The following is a 20,009-nucleotide window of genomic DNA, read 5'->3' on the forward strand; positions in this document are numbered from 1 at the left end:
ATATAATAAATTAACACAACAGCCATGTTTTTATTCTACATAGACAAATGTAAGGCTCTTAAACTATCGCATTCATAATGCATTTAAACATTTTTTTGTATATTAATCACATATTATAGTTGCCATTTTGGGATTTGAATAGTTGATTAATGCTTTTCATATTATCTCAGTCTTTCAAGAACACAAAAAGCTAAATTTCCAAGTTACTTTATAGGAACAATTATTGTTTTCACAATATTTTTTATTAATATGGCTCGATTCAATACTAAATTTGTATATAATGTAAATATCTCAAAAATAATGTCTTATTATCTATAAATCTATACTTTATGTATAAGCAAAGCATTAAGTATATTGTTACTTGTAAATAAATATCTCTTACACTACAATGTGAATAATATGTATATAATGATAAATATGATAAAGAAAATCCTGCCCAAGAAAAATTAGTCATCGAGGTCATAAAGCATATAATGTCTTCTTATCTGTAAATGTCATAAGTAGTTAAAAGCTAATTGTATTATGCATTTAAAGATCAGTAGTCATTACTTTAGTGAGATGACGAATGCGATGAGCATTGCATGTTTTGCATAGAATGTGTCCATCCAGAGGATAGCAGCCATGGCCTTTTGCCTCAGAAGACAACATCAGACCACAGTCCTCACATCGGTAGCAACGAACATGGAAACTGCGATCTAATGCAACAACACGCACGGTCTCCTCCTCTCCCTCCTCTGGCATGATTGGTAATTCACAAACACAGCAACGAGGAGCAAACTTCAATTGAAAATCTTCAATGCAATGGATCTGATTAGTGGCATCGACTGTAAATGGTATTCCATCAAGGCTTTTACCACACACTACACATGTAAAACATGTTGGATGGTACGGTTTTCCAGTAGCTCTTAGAATTCTATCAAGAATTGGTTTGTTGCAAACGGAACATTTTTCCAATGTCTCATAGTAATCTGCTTCACAGTATGGCTGGCCTTCAACAGCATAAAATGGCTTTCCTTGTAAATTAGTATTGCATTGATGGCAACAAAAGCATTTCACATGATACATATTCCCCATTGCTGTGCATCCAGAACTTTCACCGACCACTTTCTCATCACACTTGATGCATATACCAAAAATATCCAAATCTTGACTATCAGAAATAGATTGTACAAGGAGATTAGTCAGTGCATCAACTTCTTCTTCCTTTGGTAAAGGTGATTTAGTTTTGGATATAGTCATGTTACTGGTTCTTCCTTGACCATTTCCTTGAGTGTGTAGGTTTATAGGCTCATATAGTGATTCATATGTAGAAGCCTGGGACACTCCATATTCTGGATATTCATTTTGATATATGGGAGGGTAAGATGGTCTCTCCTGGTTATAATTAAGATTAGCTGTTGCTCTCATTAATTCACTGTAGTTAGAACTCACCGGAGATGGTGGTGGTAAATACTCTTCCGTGTTATTCTCAAAAGCAGGTGTTGTATACAAAATAGGCTTTGTTAAATGAGAGGGTGGTAGTGGCGGCGGAGGGGGAGGCAATGGTTTGTTCAGAGTGCTTGTATATCCAGGGACATTACTATAAGTGGGTATATTGCTTTTCACTTGTGCAGTTGCCTTGTAGGGAGACTGAAGATTAGGCTGATGATTCACGTTTGCGTAATCTTTATTCGGCGGCTTCACATTAGAGGAAAATATGTTACTGTATGTTGAGGCATTATTATTTAAAACAGGCGAGATCTTTGTGGAATAAGAAGGTTCACGCAGTGTATTCACTACGGCGCTGTGTGGAACTTGTGGTTGCGCCTTCTTTTTTGGCGGTACTGCTGGTGGTACCTTCTTTACTCTTCCGGGAGTATTGTTGTCTTTACTCATTTGTAAGTCAGCCAATTGCCTATCTAAGGCATCGATATTGTCTAATCTTGACATGTTTTAATATTTAGGATACTTTAACATTTAACAACACTCCCCTTTTTTAAAAACTTTTCAAGAAACAGTAACTGAACTTAATCGAAACAAAGAATGTAAAGAGTAAATATATACCACTTGTAACTATCAAATACTACAAATTAAAAAACACACTGCACTGCATTCTGCTTGTCAATGTCATCACATTTACAACATTCCATATGCTATGTAGGGCCGTACTTCACCTCGTAACGAATATTGCAAGGTTGTATTAAATTGATATTTACAATTCAAAATAAGAATGATGTGTGTAAGATTTTAGAATGCAATTATTATTGTTTGACTCATTTTCCGCTAAGAAATCATCTCAAAATTATGAAATAAGTAATTTTTAGGGATGTGTAAATCAGCACTGGTTATGAATTTGAACCGTCTCAACAGCTGACATAGGCTTGAATCGTTGAGCTGCGGCTCAACAACTAAATTGCCATTTCACAGCTCAACGCGATGGAACATTGCAGAGCGATCGCATGCAATCATGCGCTCGCGGCTCACGGGTTTTTAAAGCGGACCTCGCGCTTTACATCTCATACAGCCTAGTGACTCGCAGCTAATGTAAATCACAATTCGTACAAATCACAACTCTATGAAAGTACAAATTGAACTAAGCTGCTTCTGCTGTGAAGTCCGAATCGCTTCATTTCCTTTAATCAATGTTTTAAAGCAGCTCACCAAACTATGAAGCTAAAATTGATAGATGTCTAATGTGCCTATTAAATTGGCCCTCCTACAGCTCTTTTAATCTAAAAAAATGTGAGCAGTAGCGCCACCCCAGTTAATGTCAAAAAAGTTTTACAAGATTTTTGCGTACCTATACCTTTTTAAATTTGCTTTTGTTTTGACAGAAAGGATAATGGTCTTTTTAATTTCAATGATTTGAAAAATCTCAATTGTAATATCAAATAATTTTGATTCTCGTCAACTGATAAACCAAGACTGTTTTATGTGAATGAATCTTTTACGTTGTTGTATAAAGTATTAGACACCATAGGAACCTGAGTCTGTGTGAAGTGGTGAACTGGAAAAAAATAACTAAAGTTGTGTAAATTGCCTATTTACTACGGCTTTTATTTTAAATTTTCAAAAATATTTGTTAAATTTAAATAAAAGCAGATGGCAATGCAGTGCCAACTATGGATGGGCAGTGTAAGTAATATTGAGGATGTTAATAACTAACCATACAAACACATTTTTTCCTGCCCAAAATTTTTATCTGAGTACTACGATAATTTTATTTATTTATTTAATATAATATTTGTTTGCTCAAAATTATGTTTTTTCTTCTAGTTAGAGCCCAATATGACGGAAAGTTTTATTATGGCAGCCTTTCACAGGATGGGACAAAGGCCATTAGCAGTCAAAGTTATGAGAAATAAGTTTACCGGTGAACCTGCCGGTTATGCATTTGTACACTTTCAGGTAGTTATTACTTATAAAACATGTGATTCCTTTTTATACTATTTTGTTGCCTTGCTTTTGGAGCAATTTTTTAAAACAAACAAATGTATACTTGCAGACAGATGAGGAAGCAATCGACGCCATGCACAAGCTTAATGGTAAACCTATACCAGGTACATTTCCAGTGGTAAGGTTTCGGTTAAATACAGCATCTAGGGAGGCACGTTCAAACCTACAGCAAGAAAGAGAGTTTTCTGTGTGGGTTGGGGATCTAAGTCCTGATGTTGATGACTATTCTTTGTACAGAGTATTTGCATCTAAGTACTCATCAATTAAAACTGCAAAAGGTAATAATCATTACTAACTAATGACACTGAAATCACTGGTTCTGCTCATTAATAATCTTTTATCTTTCAGTAATTTTGGATGGCACCGGATATACAAAGGGTTATGGTTTTGTTAGATTTGGTAATGAAGAGGAGCAACGTAATGCACTATATGCAATGAATGGTTATACTGGACTCGGCACTAAACCTCTCAAGATATGCACAGCCGTTCCCAAACCTAAAGGAGCAACAACAACTCAGAATTCAACTGCATCTGTTTCATCAAATACTGCATATAATAGTGGATCAGTAAGATTTTTAATGTTCTACATATCTATAATATTAAAAAAAAATTGTTTTATACAATTTATATACCCCATATGATTGTTTCAAGATGTATGAGGCGAGGTGTGTAGTTGTAGTCAAGAGTTAGCTTGAATGACAAATTACATAATGAGGGTGATATGATAATTAATAGATGCATATCTAAACAAAAAAAATTTACATAATTCTAATGGAGTTATTTTAATATTGTCTTTTTTAATTAATGATTTGTGTTTCACACTATTACTTTTATTTTAGCAAGATTATAATCAATATTATGATCCATCGGCCTACTGGCAAAATTACTCTGCTTGGTCGGGTTACTATGGGCAAGGTGACCAGAGTGCTGTGGCGGTGACCACACCTGTTGCTGAGCCAGTGCAAGCCGCTGTTGTCAAGGCACAGAATGATGAGTTGGCTCTAGTTGGTAAGTGACTTATTTACTTACGATTTAAGATATAAAATTTATGTGATTATCAAAACTTTATCATTTAAAGTTTAGCAGACTTTGTCAATTTACTATTATTTTCCAAACCGCTACGACTTAGGGTCCTTCAAGAAGCGAGTGTACCACCATCTCAAAGACAGGCAACCCATCTGCGATTCCTCTGGTATTGCAGATGTTCATGGGCGTCGATGAACACCTTGGTGTTCCCGCTGCTCGTTTGCCCCCTTCTCTTATAAAGAAAAAATTCTTGTACCATAGTATGGTTTAAGACAATAGTCGAATTGCGGGATTTGAACCCTCGACCACATGATCGGAAAATAAAAATATTTTCCAGTAAAAAAATGCAATATTTTAAATATTACAGAGCACAAGAAGGTAATAGATATAGATCAGATGAACCAAGAATTCCTAGATCCAGAATTGTCTCTTTGGGATGCTTTGGAATCATCACAGTGGTTCCCAAATGAAGTAATTGAAGGACATTAGTTGATTAAATACAATGAGATCTTTTTTATTTCTGTTTAATTTTGACCTTTATAATTTTGCGTGGATTTATTAGATAATTAATGCGTAGCACAAAAGAGAGACGAAAAAAGGCCTGCAGAGGCTATTTTTTGGACTCTTCTTTTAAAAAAAGGGTTTAACGAAAAATAAAATCAAACAAGAACTCAGATTTTTGAAATTTTTATTCGATATCTGAATATTATTTATTGTATGTGAAGAAGTATTTTTTATCTTATAAAGCATCTTACAAGGTGGGTAATCATGAGCGTTTATATTTACTTTATCATTGTTCTACGACGTTTCTAAAGCAAAAATCATATTACGTTTTTTTTTTCACATATTTCATTTTCTATTTTAATATTTCATCTCTGTTAATTAGAAACTTAATTTAAAAATTGGTTGAAAGTTAATCTCTATTATAAGAATCGATAATTCATTCGATTGAGACACATTTTTACAATAAAAATGTTTGGTCTCAGTACTATTAATAGATTTGTGGAAAATGACACCTTTAGGGATACGGTGGGTTACCGCTAGGGATGGGCTTGATTCAATTTTTGATCACTCTACAACGTATCAACCGTTGACCGTATTTCATTTAACATGTGGCTTAAAAAGAAGTCGCTTTTCGATATCCTCAAGTAGTTGAAAAGATCAACCAGTTATTCGATTATTATTTGAAAAAAGGAAATTAACGTAAAGATTTGTTGATGCCAAAACCGTCAACGACCCGTCCCTAGTTCATATTGAAAAAACTTAATTAACCATATGTATGCAGTTACAGAGTTTTACATCTATTAAGATTGCATTAAAAGTATTAAACGTTTACAAACACGTTTTAAAGATAATTTGCCTTATTATCTATTTTTTAATAGCGCTATTTAAAAAAGACATCTACAATTTATGCATTAGATCCAAAATTACAAAGAAATCATTCATCAGACAAAATTTGACTATATTTCAGCCTCTTCTAACATTACATCATAGCAGGCTTCTAATTTTCTAGTTTTAAACTAACACTATCACAATGGATACAATTAAAGGTTGACGCGCATTCGTCCACTCAGTACCGTTCTGTTTCGCAATGCTACTCGCTATCAACTCGGCCGTCAAACCGTGCAAGCAAGAAAGACGTATCGTTTTGGTAACAAATTTATATGTTTATTTCGCTCAATTAACGACGTTGATGCGGCGGTGCCGAGTGGACGAGGATGCCCGTTAACCTGAAGGCTACCACTACTACATAAATAATGGCTAAAGCTAAAGCACTTCAGCAATAGATTTTATAAAAAAAAAAAATTGGTTGATGAATCTTGATTTTTAAATAGAGAATCATTGATTTATTTATCTTAAAATGGCAATAGCATTTGTTATAACTTAAAAGTCAGAAGTATATATACCTAATTGGTTGGATTTACGTCCATTGTTTTCATGTACATAAAATCTAATGCCAAAGTCAACCTAAAAAGAAGATTCGAAATTTCTTTCAACTTAACCTACTTCTTTATAGTTATAACTAATAATATTCTAAACTAACTACTACCTTATGGTAATAACTAAGATATGTCACTGAAATATCAGCAACATAAAACTTATTTTTAAAACATATAACATAATTCACAGCACTTTTAACTTAAAAAAAAAAGAAATAAAGCCATTATTAACCTCAATATTGACATAAAATTTTATAATAACATCGAATATATATAGACGAAACAAAATGAATTCATTACTTGAAAATTAACAAAAAATGGTTAACTAAGAAAAATGTTGTTAATATTATTTACTGTAGACTTCAATTCCATTCAATCAGCCCAATGGAAAAAATCTTGTTGAGCTGATCAATCAAAACTCCCAATTCTATCATAAAATGTAAAACTTAAATCCATTGATATATAGCAAGTGAAATAATACAAAATTTACAAATAAATAGTGACACATTCCCAGATATTATGGGAATTAGAAACATTCATATTTATGCTTCGTATGAGTTGTTTGACATGCTCGTGAGTTTCATCCGCAGCAATGCCAGTGACAAGACATGGTAGTGTAAACTACAGCAATGGTCACTTGTATGTCATTGTAGTGTGTTGTAACTACAGTAGTTATAATAGTTGTACCACGGCAACAACTAATTGCAACTTGTAATCACATCAATGGTGACTACTGACTATGTCATGATATTTTACTCCAACTACAGTGAAGGTGAGTTGTCACTGCAGTTGTGAGGTTTGTCACAATAGTGTATTGTAATTAACTGTGGTAAGACAAGATGGTGTGTCTAAGAGAGCGGTGCTTTGACCAGACTTGATCTTCGCTACAGCTTTCTTTTAACTCTCTATCGTATATCGACTTCAATGTCGATTACGTTTGTCAATTTTCCCTAATATATTGACGATGCTGATGCTATCTTAAAATATATATCGTAGCTAATACTACAGAAGCTGGATGCTAGATTTGTGTAATAGTAAAAGAGCTAAGTCTCTGCCTCTTGGTGGGTGAAGGATTTACCTGGATGACTCCGGGAGTAGCGCTGCCTCGACTGTCTTGACTGGTGACGCTGGACGGCGATGCGAAATGTGGGGAACCGGCTGTCGTAGTACTTTTAGGTGTTCCCTTTTTCATATACCCCACGACTGAATTGAGTAAGGTAGTCGGCAGGGAGACAGGGGTCAGTCTGCCGCCCCCGTGAGCGATGTAAGTTTGGAGCATCTTCTTAGACGGGGACGAGGGGTCGTTTACAGTCAACACGACCAACGATCCAGTCTCGATGTTGGTCGGTACCGCTGGTGTGGCGCTGCTCTTATTCAAAGTCGCCGGGACGGGTTGAGCATTAGCATTGGGCGTGACGTTGGCACTCGACTGCCTCGGAATGGCCACTTTTGGCGTGGTCTTGTTGTTGACAACTGGTAAGGGCGTTGGTCGTGCTGGAGTTTCTACGAACACGTCTCCTAAGTCCATCGTCTTACTTTGTTTGGCGCGTGCGATGATTTCATCCGCCGTGGTGAGTTCGTTTTCTTTGAGTTGCGTAATTCCGGGTAACATCGTGGATTCCAGAGCTTTACTACCTTTACCTGTAAGTTAGAAATAATAGAAAAAGAAAGATATAGATTACTTTGTTTTTGACTACAAAATATCTACAATTCGGAGCTATTCATACAAGTATAGAAGATGAGTATGTATACTGACTGTTGCGCACGCGCAGGTCGCGGGCCTGCCGCAGCCGCTCGCGCTCGGCGTGCAGCGTGCGCGCGAGGCGGGCGCGCTCGGCGGCGGCGCGACGCTTTGCTTCCGCGCGTTCGCTCTCGAACTCCCCGCGCAGCGCCTCCGCGTCCCACGCGCCCGCAGACCGCAGCGCCTTGTCCACCAGCGCGCCGTTCTGACGCTCCTCTTTCTTAAACTGCACAAAATAAAAGCCTGGATAACTAATCATACCAATATTATAAATCCAAATGTTGGAATGGTTGTTACTAGGTATCTCCAGAACTACTGCTCAGATGAAATTTCGTATAGATGTCTACATCTCTTCCAAATTTCTCTAACACATTGAAAGAACACATAGGTTATTTATGATCCCCGAAATGTACACGGTTCCGTGGGATATGTTTAATTTACATATTCACTCGATAACTCTGTAACGATTCGACATATGATATTGAAATTTGGCACAGATATAGAACGGTCTCAAAAAACACATAGTAATAGTATTCAATAGTTTGTGTACGGTGGTAGATATGTTATATAACCTTGATCTTGAGGTCCTTGCGGCTGCGGTCGGGGAAGAGATGCGCCATGAGAGTGAAGTCAGTGCCGATGGCGGCGAGCGCGCGGTAGAAGCGCACGGTCTCCGGCGCGCTCCAGTCCGCGGTGCGAGCGGCGCGCCGGTACGTCCCCGCCCCGCCGCCCCACGCGCCCTCGCGCACCACACGCGAGATACTGCGCCCCGACTCGCTCGGCTTTATCACCTGCGACATTTACATCTGCCTCTGTACTTCTACTATCACAGAATATAACATCGCCAGCCGGTGATCTTGGCTAGATAAGAAACAGGTGGTAGCTAGAGAATGGAACATAATGGTAAGTAGTTTTTTAAGTTATCTATGTGGTTTTATGGGGATTGCATTTATTTTAATATTTTATATTTACAATTTCAAAGATTATTTTTGCCCAAGAATGAGGGATACATGCAAAGTGGACCTTACCAAACTCTGCTCATCAAGTACTATCTCTCCGTTCGGTCCGAGTTTGATCTGCGGCGCGGGCGCAGGCGCAGCCTCCTCTTCGTTCGTATTATTCGGTTCTTTACTCTTCGACTCCTCAGCTTTCGCTGCAGACTCTTTCGCGTCTTTAGCATTCTCCTCTTTTGCTTTGATTTCATCTTGGTCTGGACTAGAAATTGAAAGACATTGAAATAGAAAATTTTAATACAATCTTACTAATATTAGGTCCTTACATATGAAATTGGAGTTTTTCGTACTGGCCACTTTAATCACGAATTTCTCCTCTTTGGTAAGGAATTCCAAATTCAAATTTGTACAGCTATAGACTCATGTATTTGTGGTTCGATGACCGTCATTCATTTGTTTTTTTTCTTCTGTTTTTTTCTGTTTGCGTCACTGATTTTACAAAATGGAAAACTTAAAATATCGCATTATTTACGAGTACGAGTTCCGCCGTGGCACTAGTGCTGCGGAAACGACTCGAAGGGTGAATGATGTGTATGGCGGTCGTGTTGCAAAAGAAAACACAGTTCGTTTTTGGTTCCAACGTTTTCGTTCTGGAAATTTCGATCTGCAGAACAAGCCCCGTGGACGGCCTGAGACTCAAGTTGATAATGAAGAGTTGAAGGCTATTGTGGAAGCGGATCCATCGCAAACCACGTCCGAGTTAGCTGCAGGCTGCGATGTTAGTGATAAAACTGTTTTAATTCACTTGAAGCAAATTGGGAAGATTAAAAAGCTTGAAAGGTGGGTACCTCACGAATTGACTGAAGCAAACCGGCAAACGCGCGTCGACTGTTGCGTTACATTACTAAACCGGCACAATAATGAAGGTATTTTAAACCGAATCATTACCTGTGATGAAAAATGGGTTCTTTACGATAATCGGAAGCGCTCACCGCAATGGTTCGATCCTGGCCAGCCAGCCAAATCCTGCCCCAAGCGAAAATTAACCCCAAAAAAGTTACTTGTAAGCGTTTGGTGGACTAGTGCCGGTATTGTTCATTACAGTTTTCTCAAATCTGGCCAGACTATTACGGCTGATGTCTATTGTCAGCAATTGCAAACCATGATGGAAAAGCTAGCGGCTAAACAACCTAGGCTGGTCAATCGCTCCACGCCACTGCTGCTTCACGACAACGCTAGACTACACACTGCGCAACAGACGGCTACTAAATTAGAAGAGCTTCAATTGGAAAGTCTAAGACATCCTCCGTACTCCCCGGACCTTGCTCCAACAGATTACCATTTTTTTCGAAATTTGGATAATTTCTTGCAAGGGAAAAAATTCAACTCCGATGGGGCAGTCCAAATCGCCTTCAAAGATTTTATTGATTCCCGTCCGACTGGTTTTTTTAGTAAAGGGATCAATGAACTACCTATGAGATGGCAAAAGTGCATAGAAAATAATGGTTCATACTTTGATTAATTAAATATATTATATTAAAAAATATTCGACTTTTTGTTCCTCCCATACAAAACGCCAATTTCATATGTAAGGACCTAATATTATAAATGCGAATGTTTAGTTGGACGGATGGACGGATGGATGAATGTTTGTTTGAAGGTATCTGAACGGCTCAACGGATCTTTATGAAATTTGGCACAGATGTAGGACATAGTCTGGAAGAACAAATAGGCTACTAATTACGTTTTTTCTGTAATACCGCGCGGACAGAGTCGCGGGCGACGATTAATATTCAATAAAAAAGAATTAATAACAATGACATCGAAATTTATAACTAAAATAAAATAAAAACAGAGGTATATAAAGGTAATACTCACACAATAGGATTAGAGGTGGGGTTGTAGAATATGAGATCGTACATCGTAAGTGACTCTCGCTTAGCGGCTGCCTTCTCGCGCTTGCGTCGCATCGCTGCGGCGCGTCGAGTGGCCGCCTCTTGACGACGTAATCTAATAAATTCACTGCCATCAGAGACGAATTAACCCCTAAACCAATCCGCCCTAGTCCCCAATAAACCTGAGATCGGCCAAATATGGAACGAGTTTATTTGTCACCCCTTTGCAGTTTTCCGTTTTTGCCGTCGTTGTTTTTTTTTTATATTACAAGGTGGCAAACGATCAAGCGACCACATAATTCGCCGGAATGGCGAAGCGACCGCTGCTCATAGACATTCGCAATTGCAGATACGTTGCCTACCCTCAATCGACGAAGGAGGCACACAAACCTTATTATATTACCTATTTAACCTTCCTATACATCTCTTCCTCTATCAAATCCACCTCCCTTCCCATTCTTTCTTTTTAGAAAAAGAGGTGGGAATGGAAAGAGGATTAAAATTTGGCCTCCGGCACCACACTCATCAGACGAAACGTGGAATTACTTCCACTTCACGTCTGTCTTCTGTGTGGTCAACAGTAATTTGCTTACAAGCAAAAATACAACAAATTAAGGCAGTATAGTTTGTATACGTGACTTAATGCTATTACTATACTTTGTATTTGATCAAAGCTAAATATCAAATCTTATTACATCCTTTTGTTGCTTTTGTTTAAAGCAGCTGTACTTACTTGGTCTGTTTGTCCTTGAGCGGCGAAGCAACAGCGCTTGCTGCGGTTAATTGACTCGCACTTGAGCAAACAGAATCATTCCTCACTCGATTTACCTCTCTGAAATACAATAATAGAGATAACTTCATTTTAAGATGGAGACTATTCAGGAGTAGTGTGAGAGTAGATACTGTGGAAAAATATGTGACTAAATTAAACAATATTTGGGTCAAAATTAATTTTTTTTATGAACCCAGTCCAACTGAGGTGGTGTCCAATCTTTAATATTAAAGAGGGAAAGAGGAAGATTGAGATATAAAGACATACGTTGACATATAAAGACAAACATCTTGCGACTTTACTCACCTATTTATCAATGTACCAGAAGTGTGTGAATCATGACGTTGTCTGCCCAAAGATGGAGTGGCTGTGCCACTAGATAGTTGCGCACGTCGAGTCTCATCTTCAGACTCACTGGCGCTGCCCTTTAAAAATATAGTATCAGTATAAGACAGAAATATACTATGTGCAGTGAAACAAAGTTATCTTCTCTGTTGTGAGGCATTGTTATTTATGGTTTAGGCATGCATAATTTTCAGTTTAAGACATCTTTTTTAATAAAATAAAAATCTTACTAATATTACGAATGGGAATGCTTAGATAGATGGATGGATGTTTGTTAGAAGGTCAACAATGCAGTCAAAAACAGAAGAGTTCTAATCAAGTTAGCCACCCTTGATGTATGGAAATATATGATTTTTTCTTTAAATTGTATTTAATAATTAACTTAAAGTATACCTGTATACTGTTCCTTCTATGAGGCCCCAGTCTTGGTGCTGGGCGCAGCTTAGGTCTCACTTTACTCGGGGAAGGTAATGGTACAATTGGGTCAAAGAGAACTTCAACATTTTCTGATATAATTTCACTTTTTAAGACATCAATAGGCTTGGGTACGCTGCCAGCTTGCTGCAATGGTACAATGCCATCCATAACTGCCTCATCTGTGGCACTTTCTGGAACACTAGGCACATTAAAATCTGGAAATTAAAATGTGAAAATTGTTTGGTTTTAAGGTGAATTTAATCATTAAAATTAGTGTATTCTGTGTATAAGTCTTTAATCAGTATGTTATGTATCAAAGTGCTACATCGAACTTAACACATTCCGGGCTCGTACAATTTTAACATATTAATATCAACTCAGTGGCACCAAACATGTTAATATGAGTGTAACCTGGAAGTTTGGAAACTTTGTATTTGCTTAATTCTTTTTCAAAACAGATTTTAAGGATACAAATTAAATAGAAGACCACACATACATTTTGGACCTGTTCCACAATATCCATGTAAAGTGCTGGAAAACTAATAAATAATTTAAATGACATATAAAACTTTCTGTTAAAATGCTTTACATTTCACAGCTTATTTGGAGATTGTTAAACACCATTGATGAAATAAATTTAAACAAGTTGAAAGTATCTTTCAAGACTTTATTTGGACTTTATGAAACAGGCTTAAATTTCAGAAATCAGATAAATATTAAATAAAAATCAGGAAGTTATTCAAAACTTTTATGAATTCTTTTTAAATTATACTTCTTCATGATTGATACTGTAAGGACTTGTATTACAGTCTAATATTAATGTAATAACATATTTACCTTCAGTTGTGTTGCTGCCAACAGGGCTAATTATGTTATGTGTAATTTTATGTATATTTTTGTTTGTTATATGCAGTTCATTGTTATCATTTATTATTTGTTGTTTGGGTGTTTGTTTATTTATATGTGGTGATGCGCTTTTTGTTTGGTTCACATCTACACTTTTTGTGGTATTTTTTGGGGAAGTTAAAAGAGAAGCGATAGCTTTCCTGAATGGACTATCCCGACGTGATTGTGGTGACGCAAATATACTTTTATTTGCTTTAATAACAGAAGTAGCATTACTAGGTACTTTTTCTGTGGTTTTTGGCGAAGCCTTAATTTTCTCGGTTGGGTTGATTGGAGAGGGCAATGATGTTCGTGCAATTGCTTTGTCATTTTTATTCGGAGTTATAATTATATTTCGAGACTCTGCTGCGTTAGTAACTTCAACTGAAGTGTTTGGAGGTGCGTCTTTATCATCCACTTCATTTTTTTCTGCTAATGGTCGTGGTGTTCTTGGACTTTTAAGACTTTTTTCTATGTTTTCTTTAACTTGTGCCTCTTTATTTTTAACATCTGCACATACAGCATTTTTTCTTCTTGGTGGCAAGGATGTTACAGCTTTTATTCTAGCACGTCTTGTAGACATTTTGCGACTTTACCAATAGATTTTCTTGTAAGTTAAATAACTACTAATACATATGCATTATCATATTGTTTTAGGAATTAAAACCGATTATGTTTCAAAATTAATTCATATTTTAACTGTTTATATTCATTCCACAAAACACAAAAACGTATAACTCTCTTCTACAAAAATACTCGAATGATAGTGATGACAGAACAGAATGACAGCTCGACAGAAAGTGACATCTGGACAGTTGACGTCAACATTAAAGATTAAGTAATGCTAAATAGTCAAAGAGGATAGATAAGAGTTAAAAAAACGCTGAGTTTTTTGTAGCATTTTTTGAGATGTACATCTTTTTTTAAGCTTTAAGGGCCTTCATGAAGCAATAAAGGTACATTTTAAGGGGTTCAGAAATATGCTGTTTATTGATTATATATAAACATCGGAATTACCGATATAAACCATCCGGAATAAATTATCTACACTGCATGATAGTGAAAATGGTTTTAAATCAGTTTCTTTTCTTAGCAGAACATTCAAGCCAAATAGAGGTCACAAAAAGCGACTTTGTTTTATAAGATGTGCGGAAGTTGTAATTTAAAACTGGGGTGGGGTGGATTGAGAGACATTTGCTTGTTTTGTATGACTAGAGGTTCACTTTTTAACTTCTGATCATAGTATATTTATTTAAAAAAAGACATATTTTTGATTGGGAATCGAAGCCAAATTTCATTCCAAACACAAAACGTGTGTTAAATATATTTTGCTCCATATTCGAATGGCAGTGTCTTATAGTAGGTTAGTAGAGCATCACCAACCAATTTCAATTAAAGTTAATGGGCCTATATATCATAATTTTAACGTCTTGCACAAAACTAGGTAATGTCATTGTTAATTATATCTAGGGTGCTAAATGAAAAATAACCACATCAAAATAAATATGTTTTATTGGATTGATGTCTAACGTTCTATAAACGGGATTATAAATAATACTATAAACGGGGATAATATAAAACAACCAAACGATTTTCATCATTCTTTAATGCATTTTCTCTAATTTCTTGACAGCGATGAGCACTTTTGGTGAAAATAGATAACAGAAATCATAATAATATCAATGTTTTAAAAATTTGTGAATAAAAAAACACACGTTTCTATATAGATTTACTTTCCAGCGGTTCAACTTCACAATAAAAATAGATCTCTTCTATAAAATTTATATTATTTATAAAAGCGGCAATGTTAGATAAAACAATGGTAAATAAATGCTTCTGGGGATTAATTGCAATTTATATGTTTCTTTCATTGTAGATAAATTGACATAATAGTCACTCTGCTAAGATTGATCGTATAAATATCTTATAAGTATAAAGTATCTATTGGTGTTAATCGACAAACTGATAACTAGGCTGCGTTTAACTACTATTAAGCTACTGCATATTGGTTCGTCGTCTCAATTAACTATATTTTGGCTAAAAAGTCAACATTTGCAAAACTTCTTTACAAATTGTCATGACACTATAAGAATTAGTCAACGATGAATTTCGCCGAAGCAAATCCGCCGCCGGCTCGACGCTGTCGCCCTCTACGATATGTCTTGGCGTCGGCGCTCCTAGGTTCTCGTCTCGCTATGTCGGCCATAAGACAAGCGATTGCGTACTCTAAGTCGTGTCTTATTGGAATAAATATTCACTAGAGATACTGAAAATAATTTAAGAGATAACGTTTGGAATGAAGCAAAGAGAAAGCTCGAGATGCATGCACATTGGAGCAGTGGGGCTACTTGTGCCTATGTCTAAGTGGCGGACGGTCCGAGTCGGCGGCGGGCGAGAGGTGGCGGCTTACTCGCGGCCTTACTTCCTATCACATAACTTAATTCGTCCGAATTTGTTAACGGTTCGGCCTACTTATTACTACAAAATGATTTCTATCGATAATAAATTATTACTTCGACTACAATAAAAACAAGGTACGAAGTGTAGTGGTGCACGAGGGCGAGACGTCCGCCGCGCGCCGCGGGTTACATGTTAATTGACTGGACCGCTCTGACGAACGCCCACCCCTCACTTCTATAAAACAAACCCTACTGACGAATTCTCAAAATTACAATATTTACATAAAGAAAACGACCTGAAGCGCTACGGATCCACTTCTAAATAGGAAATCGTGAGAAATCTTTGTCGGTCGGTATGACTACTTATTATTAAAATTAAGAAAGCAACTGTGCTCTTGATTTGTGAGACTCGAACGAGTCGTGTCGTGCGTCGCTCTTAAGGAGCTCCGCCTATCCGCCTACTCCTCTCTTAGCGCACGAGTATGCGGTCAACAACTTCAAATATATAACATTTCGAGGCCTATGCCAGGAACCTTCAAAGGTACATTTTAGATCGGTATCACGCAATAGACTTCGCATCCGTCAACAATAGCGACAATCTCATACGCCAACAAAGCATAAAATAGTGATATTTTTACATCTCAGTCTAGTCTATATAATTAATTATTTCCTCTTTTAATGGCAAGGTATCTCTATAAAGATTCAATAGTTATCCTTCAATATATAACAGGTATATTCTATATGATCGCAATACGTCACGTATTCGATCCTCACAGCGTCGATGATATAAAATTTAACCTAAATTATAACACAGGAGAATTAAGTATAAGATCACAAAATGAGATTCAGCGGGCGGGCCCGGCGAAGTCGCAGCTATATGTCTACGCTACAACTAGCGAGGCGGCGAGCTCGCACTAAGCCTAGTATTGCTATCGAGTGGCGCACACATGCACGCGCACTAGCAGAGCGTGCGGCGTCAGGGTGCGATGCCAGCGTCCGACTTGTGGAAGGCGGCCGCTGCGGCCAGTGGCGCCGGCGGGCCCTGGGCCGCGCTAAAGTCGTGCTCGGACTTGGGGCGCGGCAGCGCGGCGGCCACGCCTAGTCCTGGCAACGCCACGCCCGCCATGCGGCATGACGCTGCCTGCAGCGGTTGCAACGCCAACCCCAGAGATCGCTCCGAAAGCCGCGCCACGCTGTCGTCCGATAGGCTTACGTGCTCCGCCTCCGCGGCCAGCGCGTTCACCACCGCGTTGATGGTGTTTCCCTCCGACGTGGTGTCGTCCTCGCGGTGCGCCACGAGGTTCGGGTTCTTGCCAATCTTGTTGAGCCGCTCGGCGGCGACACTCTCCATTGTCCGCCGCATCAGAGGGTATTGGTCGAGCACCGCATTAAAGTGGTCCACGGACAGAGAGAAGAGGTTACAGTAGGTTTCGGCGCGGACGGAGGCGACTCGGCGAGCGTTTGTCAGGAGACAGATCTCGCCGAAGTAGGAGCCATCGGACAGGCTAGTTGCGACCTCTCCGTTTGCCATTACGATGTCTACGATTCCTTCCTGGATGAAGTACATTTTGTTCCCGATGGTTCCTTCTTTTATGATGATATCGCCTGAAAAAGTTTTAAACTGTTGTTATTACATAAAATAATTATTTAAATAAGCGTAGGAAAACTTTGTACCCCTTTTTAAGGAAATTACGCAAACGGATAAACTTTAAATTTTACAAAATTAAAGTTAATATAGAGAAGAAGTGCATAAACCTAATTTTAATCATCGTTTATTATAAATTATGGTCTAATTTTGACCAATAGGCGACCAGTTAACTAAATTAGAGTATATTAAAACATCATGATAATGTTTCGTACCAGGTTGGAAGACTTCGTAACGCAGTTTGGTGACGACATCCGACACGAAGTTGGAATCGGCGTTAGCGAAGAATGGCACGGAGGCTACGAGCGAACGACAGTTGTAGTTGATGACATCCTCTCGTAATTTCTCGCTCAGCTCGCCCAAAATAAGCTCCTCGTCGAAAAATTTGCCTTGGTAGCGATGTTCGAAGTACTCAGTGATACGTTGTCGCATTTCCCGAGGCAGTTTTCTATAGGCCATATATTCTTCTACTTGTTTTACCTAAAATATTATTTTTAAATAATCAAGTTGAAAGCGTATTTACATTTGTAAGAGCTAGGCTAAATACTGTGGTCGTTAGAATAGGGCTACACACGAACAGACTCACGCACACACTTTGCTTCACAACAAATTCAAACGGTGCTGTATAACATATAACGGTGAATCTAGCTATCTTATTTTACACGGTATAATTATATTATATTTCTAACATACTTTATAAAGAATATACACAATAGAAGATGACAAAAGCAGTAATCAGAAGCAAACTGTTATGAACACCCGTTATTTCTGTGAAATTGTTACATGAAGATGAATATTAATCGCCTCCGAAAAGTTAATGTGCGTAGAGAGTTTAACCAAGTGATGTATAATGATTCTGTGATCTCTTACAACGGAAACCATTTAACAATCATCCAATCTGTACTCACGTCTAGTCTCTGAAACAGGCAATGACTAGTAATTAGTTGTTATTCATAGACGACTTAAAGTCAACCATACAACATGCGAAAAGGTATTAGATTATTAAATTCACGTAGATCACGTAAGGGATCGTAATGCATCACACGTTACTGTAGATGCTTCTGTTTAGAATGATGATAAGATGTTCATAACAGCTTACGGTCTGACAAACTATCAATCTTCGGAGAAGTCAAACGATAGACATTGTGATACAATCGTTTAGCGAAATCAGTTTACCTTTTCTCTATATTGCCTTCTAGATGAATCAAGACTCTGGATAAGATTGGTGGCGTGACCAAGGAAGAGCGCATAACAGGTGGCGCCAGAAATCATGGAAAGCATCGTGAGCCACATATCGGTGAGCGACTGCGGCGGGAACCGGCCGTATCCGATGCACAACATGTGTGACATCGCTTTGAACAGCGCCCACGAATATTGTTCTAGCCAAAAGGCTTCCTGTAATCATCAAAGATTAAGTTAAACATTTAAAAACAATTTTATAAGAAGTACTAGCTGTCGCCCACGACTCCGTTCGCGCGGAAGTGAGAAAAAAAATAATTCGTAGTGTATCTGTTTTTCCAGACTATGTCATACATACATCTATGTCAAATTTCAGCGAGATTCAATCAGCCGTTCTGGAGATAACTTCTAACAAACATCCATTTAAACATTTGCATTTATAATAATAGTAAGATTACAAAGTAAAAGATCATACAGTTGTTCTGGCTAATATTTCGTTTAGGTTAAATCATATTACACTATTACACCTAGTCTATATCTATGCAAGACGTTTTTCTGCTTTAGCAGCCTTTTATTTGTTGGTAGGTGGGCATATATGTGAGGAATCGTTAAAAGGAGGTATATACCTGAAGTTCGTTGATAGCGACCCATGAGTTCGGCGGGAAGCCCTGTAGCATCGGAACTAGGAACTGCAGACACCCTGACCAGTGGCCAATTAGCAGCATCATGCAGATCAAATTGAATATCCGCATAAACACGGACGCCATGTTGAGGAACTGCGAACAGAGCGATAATATTTTTTAATACGACGTCGGGCAATTGGTGTGGCCTCTAAGGGAAGCCGTGCGGACTGCGCGCGACAAGAATGCTCGTGGTCAAGCATCGCGATGATCTCTACCGATGGCTTCGTACAGTGAACGACAAGGTTATGAACGCGTGAACGTCATCGAGCGAGCATGCGATGAGGGCGTGGCTAGGAGAGGCTCGCAGCCGCGACCCTCTCGCCCGCGCGCCCGCCGGCCGGACTAGGGTCGGAAAGAAACGCCAACGAAAGATAGAAAGCGAAGCGAGCGCAGCGGTGTAAAGGACGCCGGGCGGCGCCGGCACATGCTAAGCGGGCGAACGAGCATGCGCGCCGGCTCGCGCCGACCCTGGTTACCTTGAAGATCAGATTGCTTTTCGTATCACCCTTCTTTTTGGCGACGTCGGAGCTGAGCCGTCCTCGTCGTTCGGTGCGCTTTTTTTGGAGATTCTGCAAGATCTAGAAAAGAAGCGAGAAACACGAGATAGTAGGAAGAGACTGTCGCGCGACAGGGGCGCGGGCGGGGTCCGACGTGTGTGTCGCGGGAGTCGCGGGGTGCGGGGCGGGGCGGGGCA

At 38.4% G+C, this 20,009-nt stretch overlaps 4 protein-coding genes across 11 annotated transcripts in view; 1 reads left to right on the plus strand and 3 right to left on the minus strand.

The window, feature by feature from the left end:
• Positions 1 to 436: 436 nt before the first annotated feature.
• On the minus strand, positions 437 to 2,030 carry LOC106711194 (thyroid receptor-interacting protein 6-like). Its single transcript, XM_014503447.2, has one exon. The coding sequence runs from the start codon at positions 1,927 to 1,929 to the stop codon at positions 529 to 531; it is 1,401 nt and encodes a 466-aa protein (XP_014358933.2). The 5' UTR covers positions 1,930 to 2,030; the 3' UTR covers positions 437 to 528.
• An 835-nt stretch (positions 2,031 to 2,865) lies between these two features.
• LOC123721783 (tRNA selenocysteine 1-associated protein 1) lies at positions 2,866 to 4,963 on the plus strand. Its single transcript, XM_045681575.1, has 6 exons — positions 2,866 to 3,114; positions 3,256 to 3,387; positions 3,485 to 3,713; positions 3,784 to 4,001; positions 4,275 to 4,443; positions 4,829 to 4,963. Exons 1-6 carry the CDS (start codon positions 3,082 to 3,084, stop codon positions 4,948 to 4,950), a joined length of 903 nt encoding a protein of 300 aa, XP_045537531.1. The 5' UTR covers positions 2,866 to 3,081; the 3' UTR covers positions 4,951 to 4,963.
• Positions 4,964 to 7,039: 2,076 nt separating this feature from the next.
• LOC106711155 (microtubule-associated protein futsch) lies at positions 7,040 to 14,141 on the minus strand. Its single transcript, XM_014503391.2, has 9 exons — positions 13,362 to 14,141; positions 12,501 to 12,739; positions 12,069 to 12,187; positions 11,724 to 11,822; positions 10,974 to 11,105; positions 9,171 to 9,357; positions 8,715 to 8,933; positions 8,158 to 8,368; positions 7,040 to 8,042 (listed from the first exon to the last, which is right to left on the minus strand). The coding sequence occupies exons 1-9, from the start codon at positions 13,990 to 13,992 to the stop codon at positions 7,420 to 7,422; spliced, it is 2,460 nt and encodes an 819-aa protein (XP_014358877.2). The 5' UTR covers positions 13,993 to 14,141; the 3' UTR covers positions 7,040 to 7,419.
• A 2,133-nt stretch (positions 14,142 to 16,274) lies between these two features.
• Positions 16,275 to 20,009, minus strand: part of LOC106711182 (potassium/sodium hyperpolarization-activated cyclic nucleotide-gated channel 2) — a 138,330-nt gene continuing 134,595 nt past the window's right edge. For 6 of the 8 annotated variants that reach the window (XM_045681694.1, XM_045681693.1, XM_014503431.2 and 3 more), the window contains 5 exons: positions 19,792 to 19,893; positions 19,259 to 19,408; positions 18,630 to 18,848; positions 17,669 to 17,933; positions 16,275 to 17,413 (listed from right to left, as the gene is read on the minus strand). In XM_045681694.1, coding sequence (XP_045537650.1) covers positions 16,785 to 17,413; positions 17,669 to 17,933; positions 18,630 to 18,848; positions 19,259 to 19,408; positions 19,792 to 19,893 — 1,365 coding nt within the window. In that variant the 3' untranslated portion in view covers positions 16,275 to 16,784. The remainder of the gene's footprint in view (positions 17,414 to 17,668; positions 17,934 to 18,629; positions 18,849 to 19,258; positions 19,409 to 19,791; positions 19,894 to 20,009) is intronic. The other 2 variants (XM_045681697.1, XM_045681696.1) reach the window with 1 other exon arrangement.

The sequence above is a fragment of the Papilio machaon genome, chromosome 16, assembly GCF_912999745.1.
Source record: "Papilio machaon chromosome 16, ilPapMach1.1, whole genome shotgun sequence".
NCBI lineage: Eukaryota > Metazoa > Arthropoda > Insecta > Lepidoptera > Papilionidae > Papilio > Papilio machaon.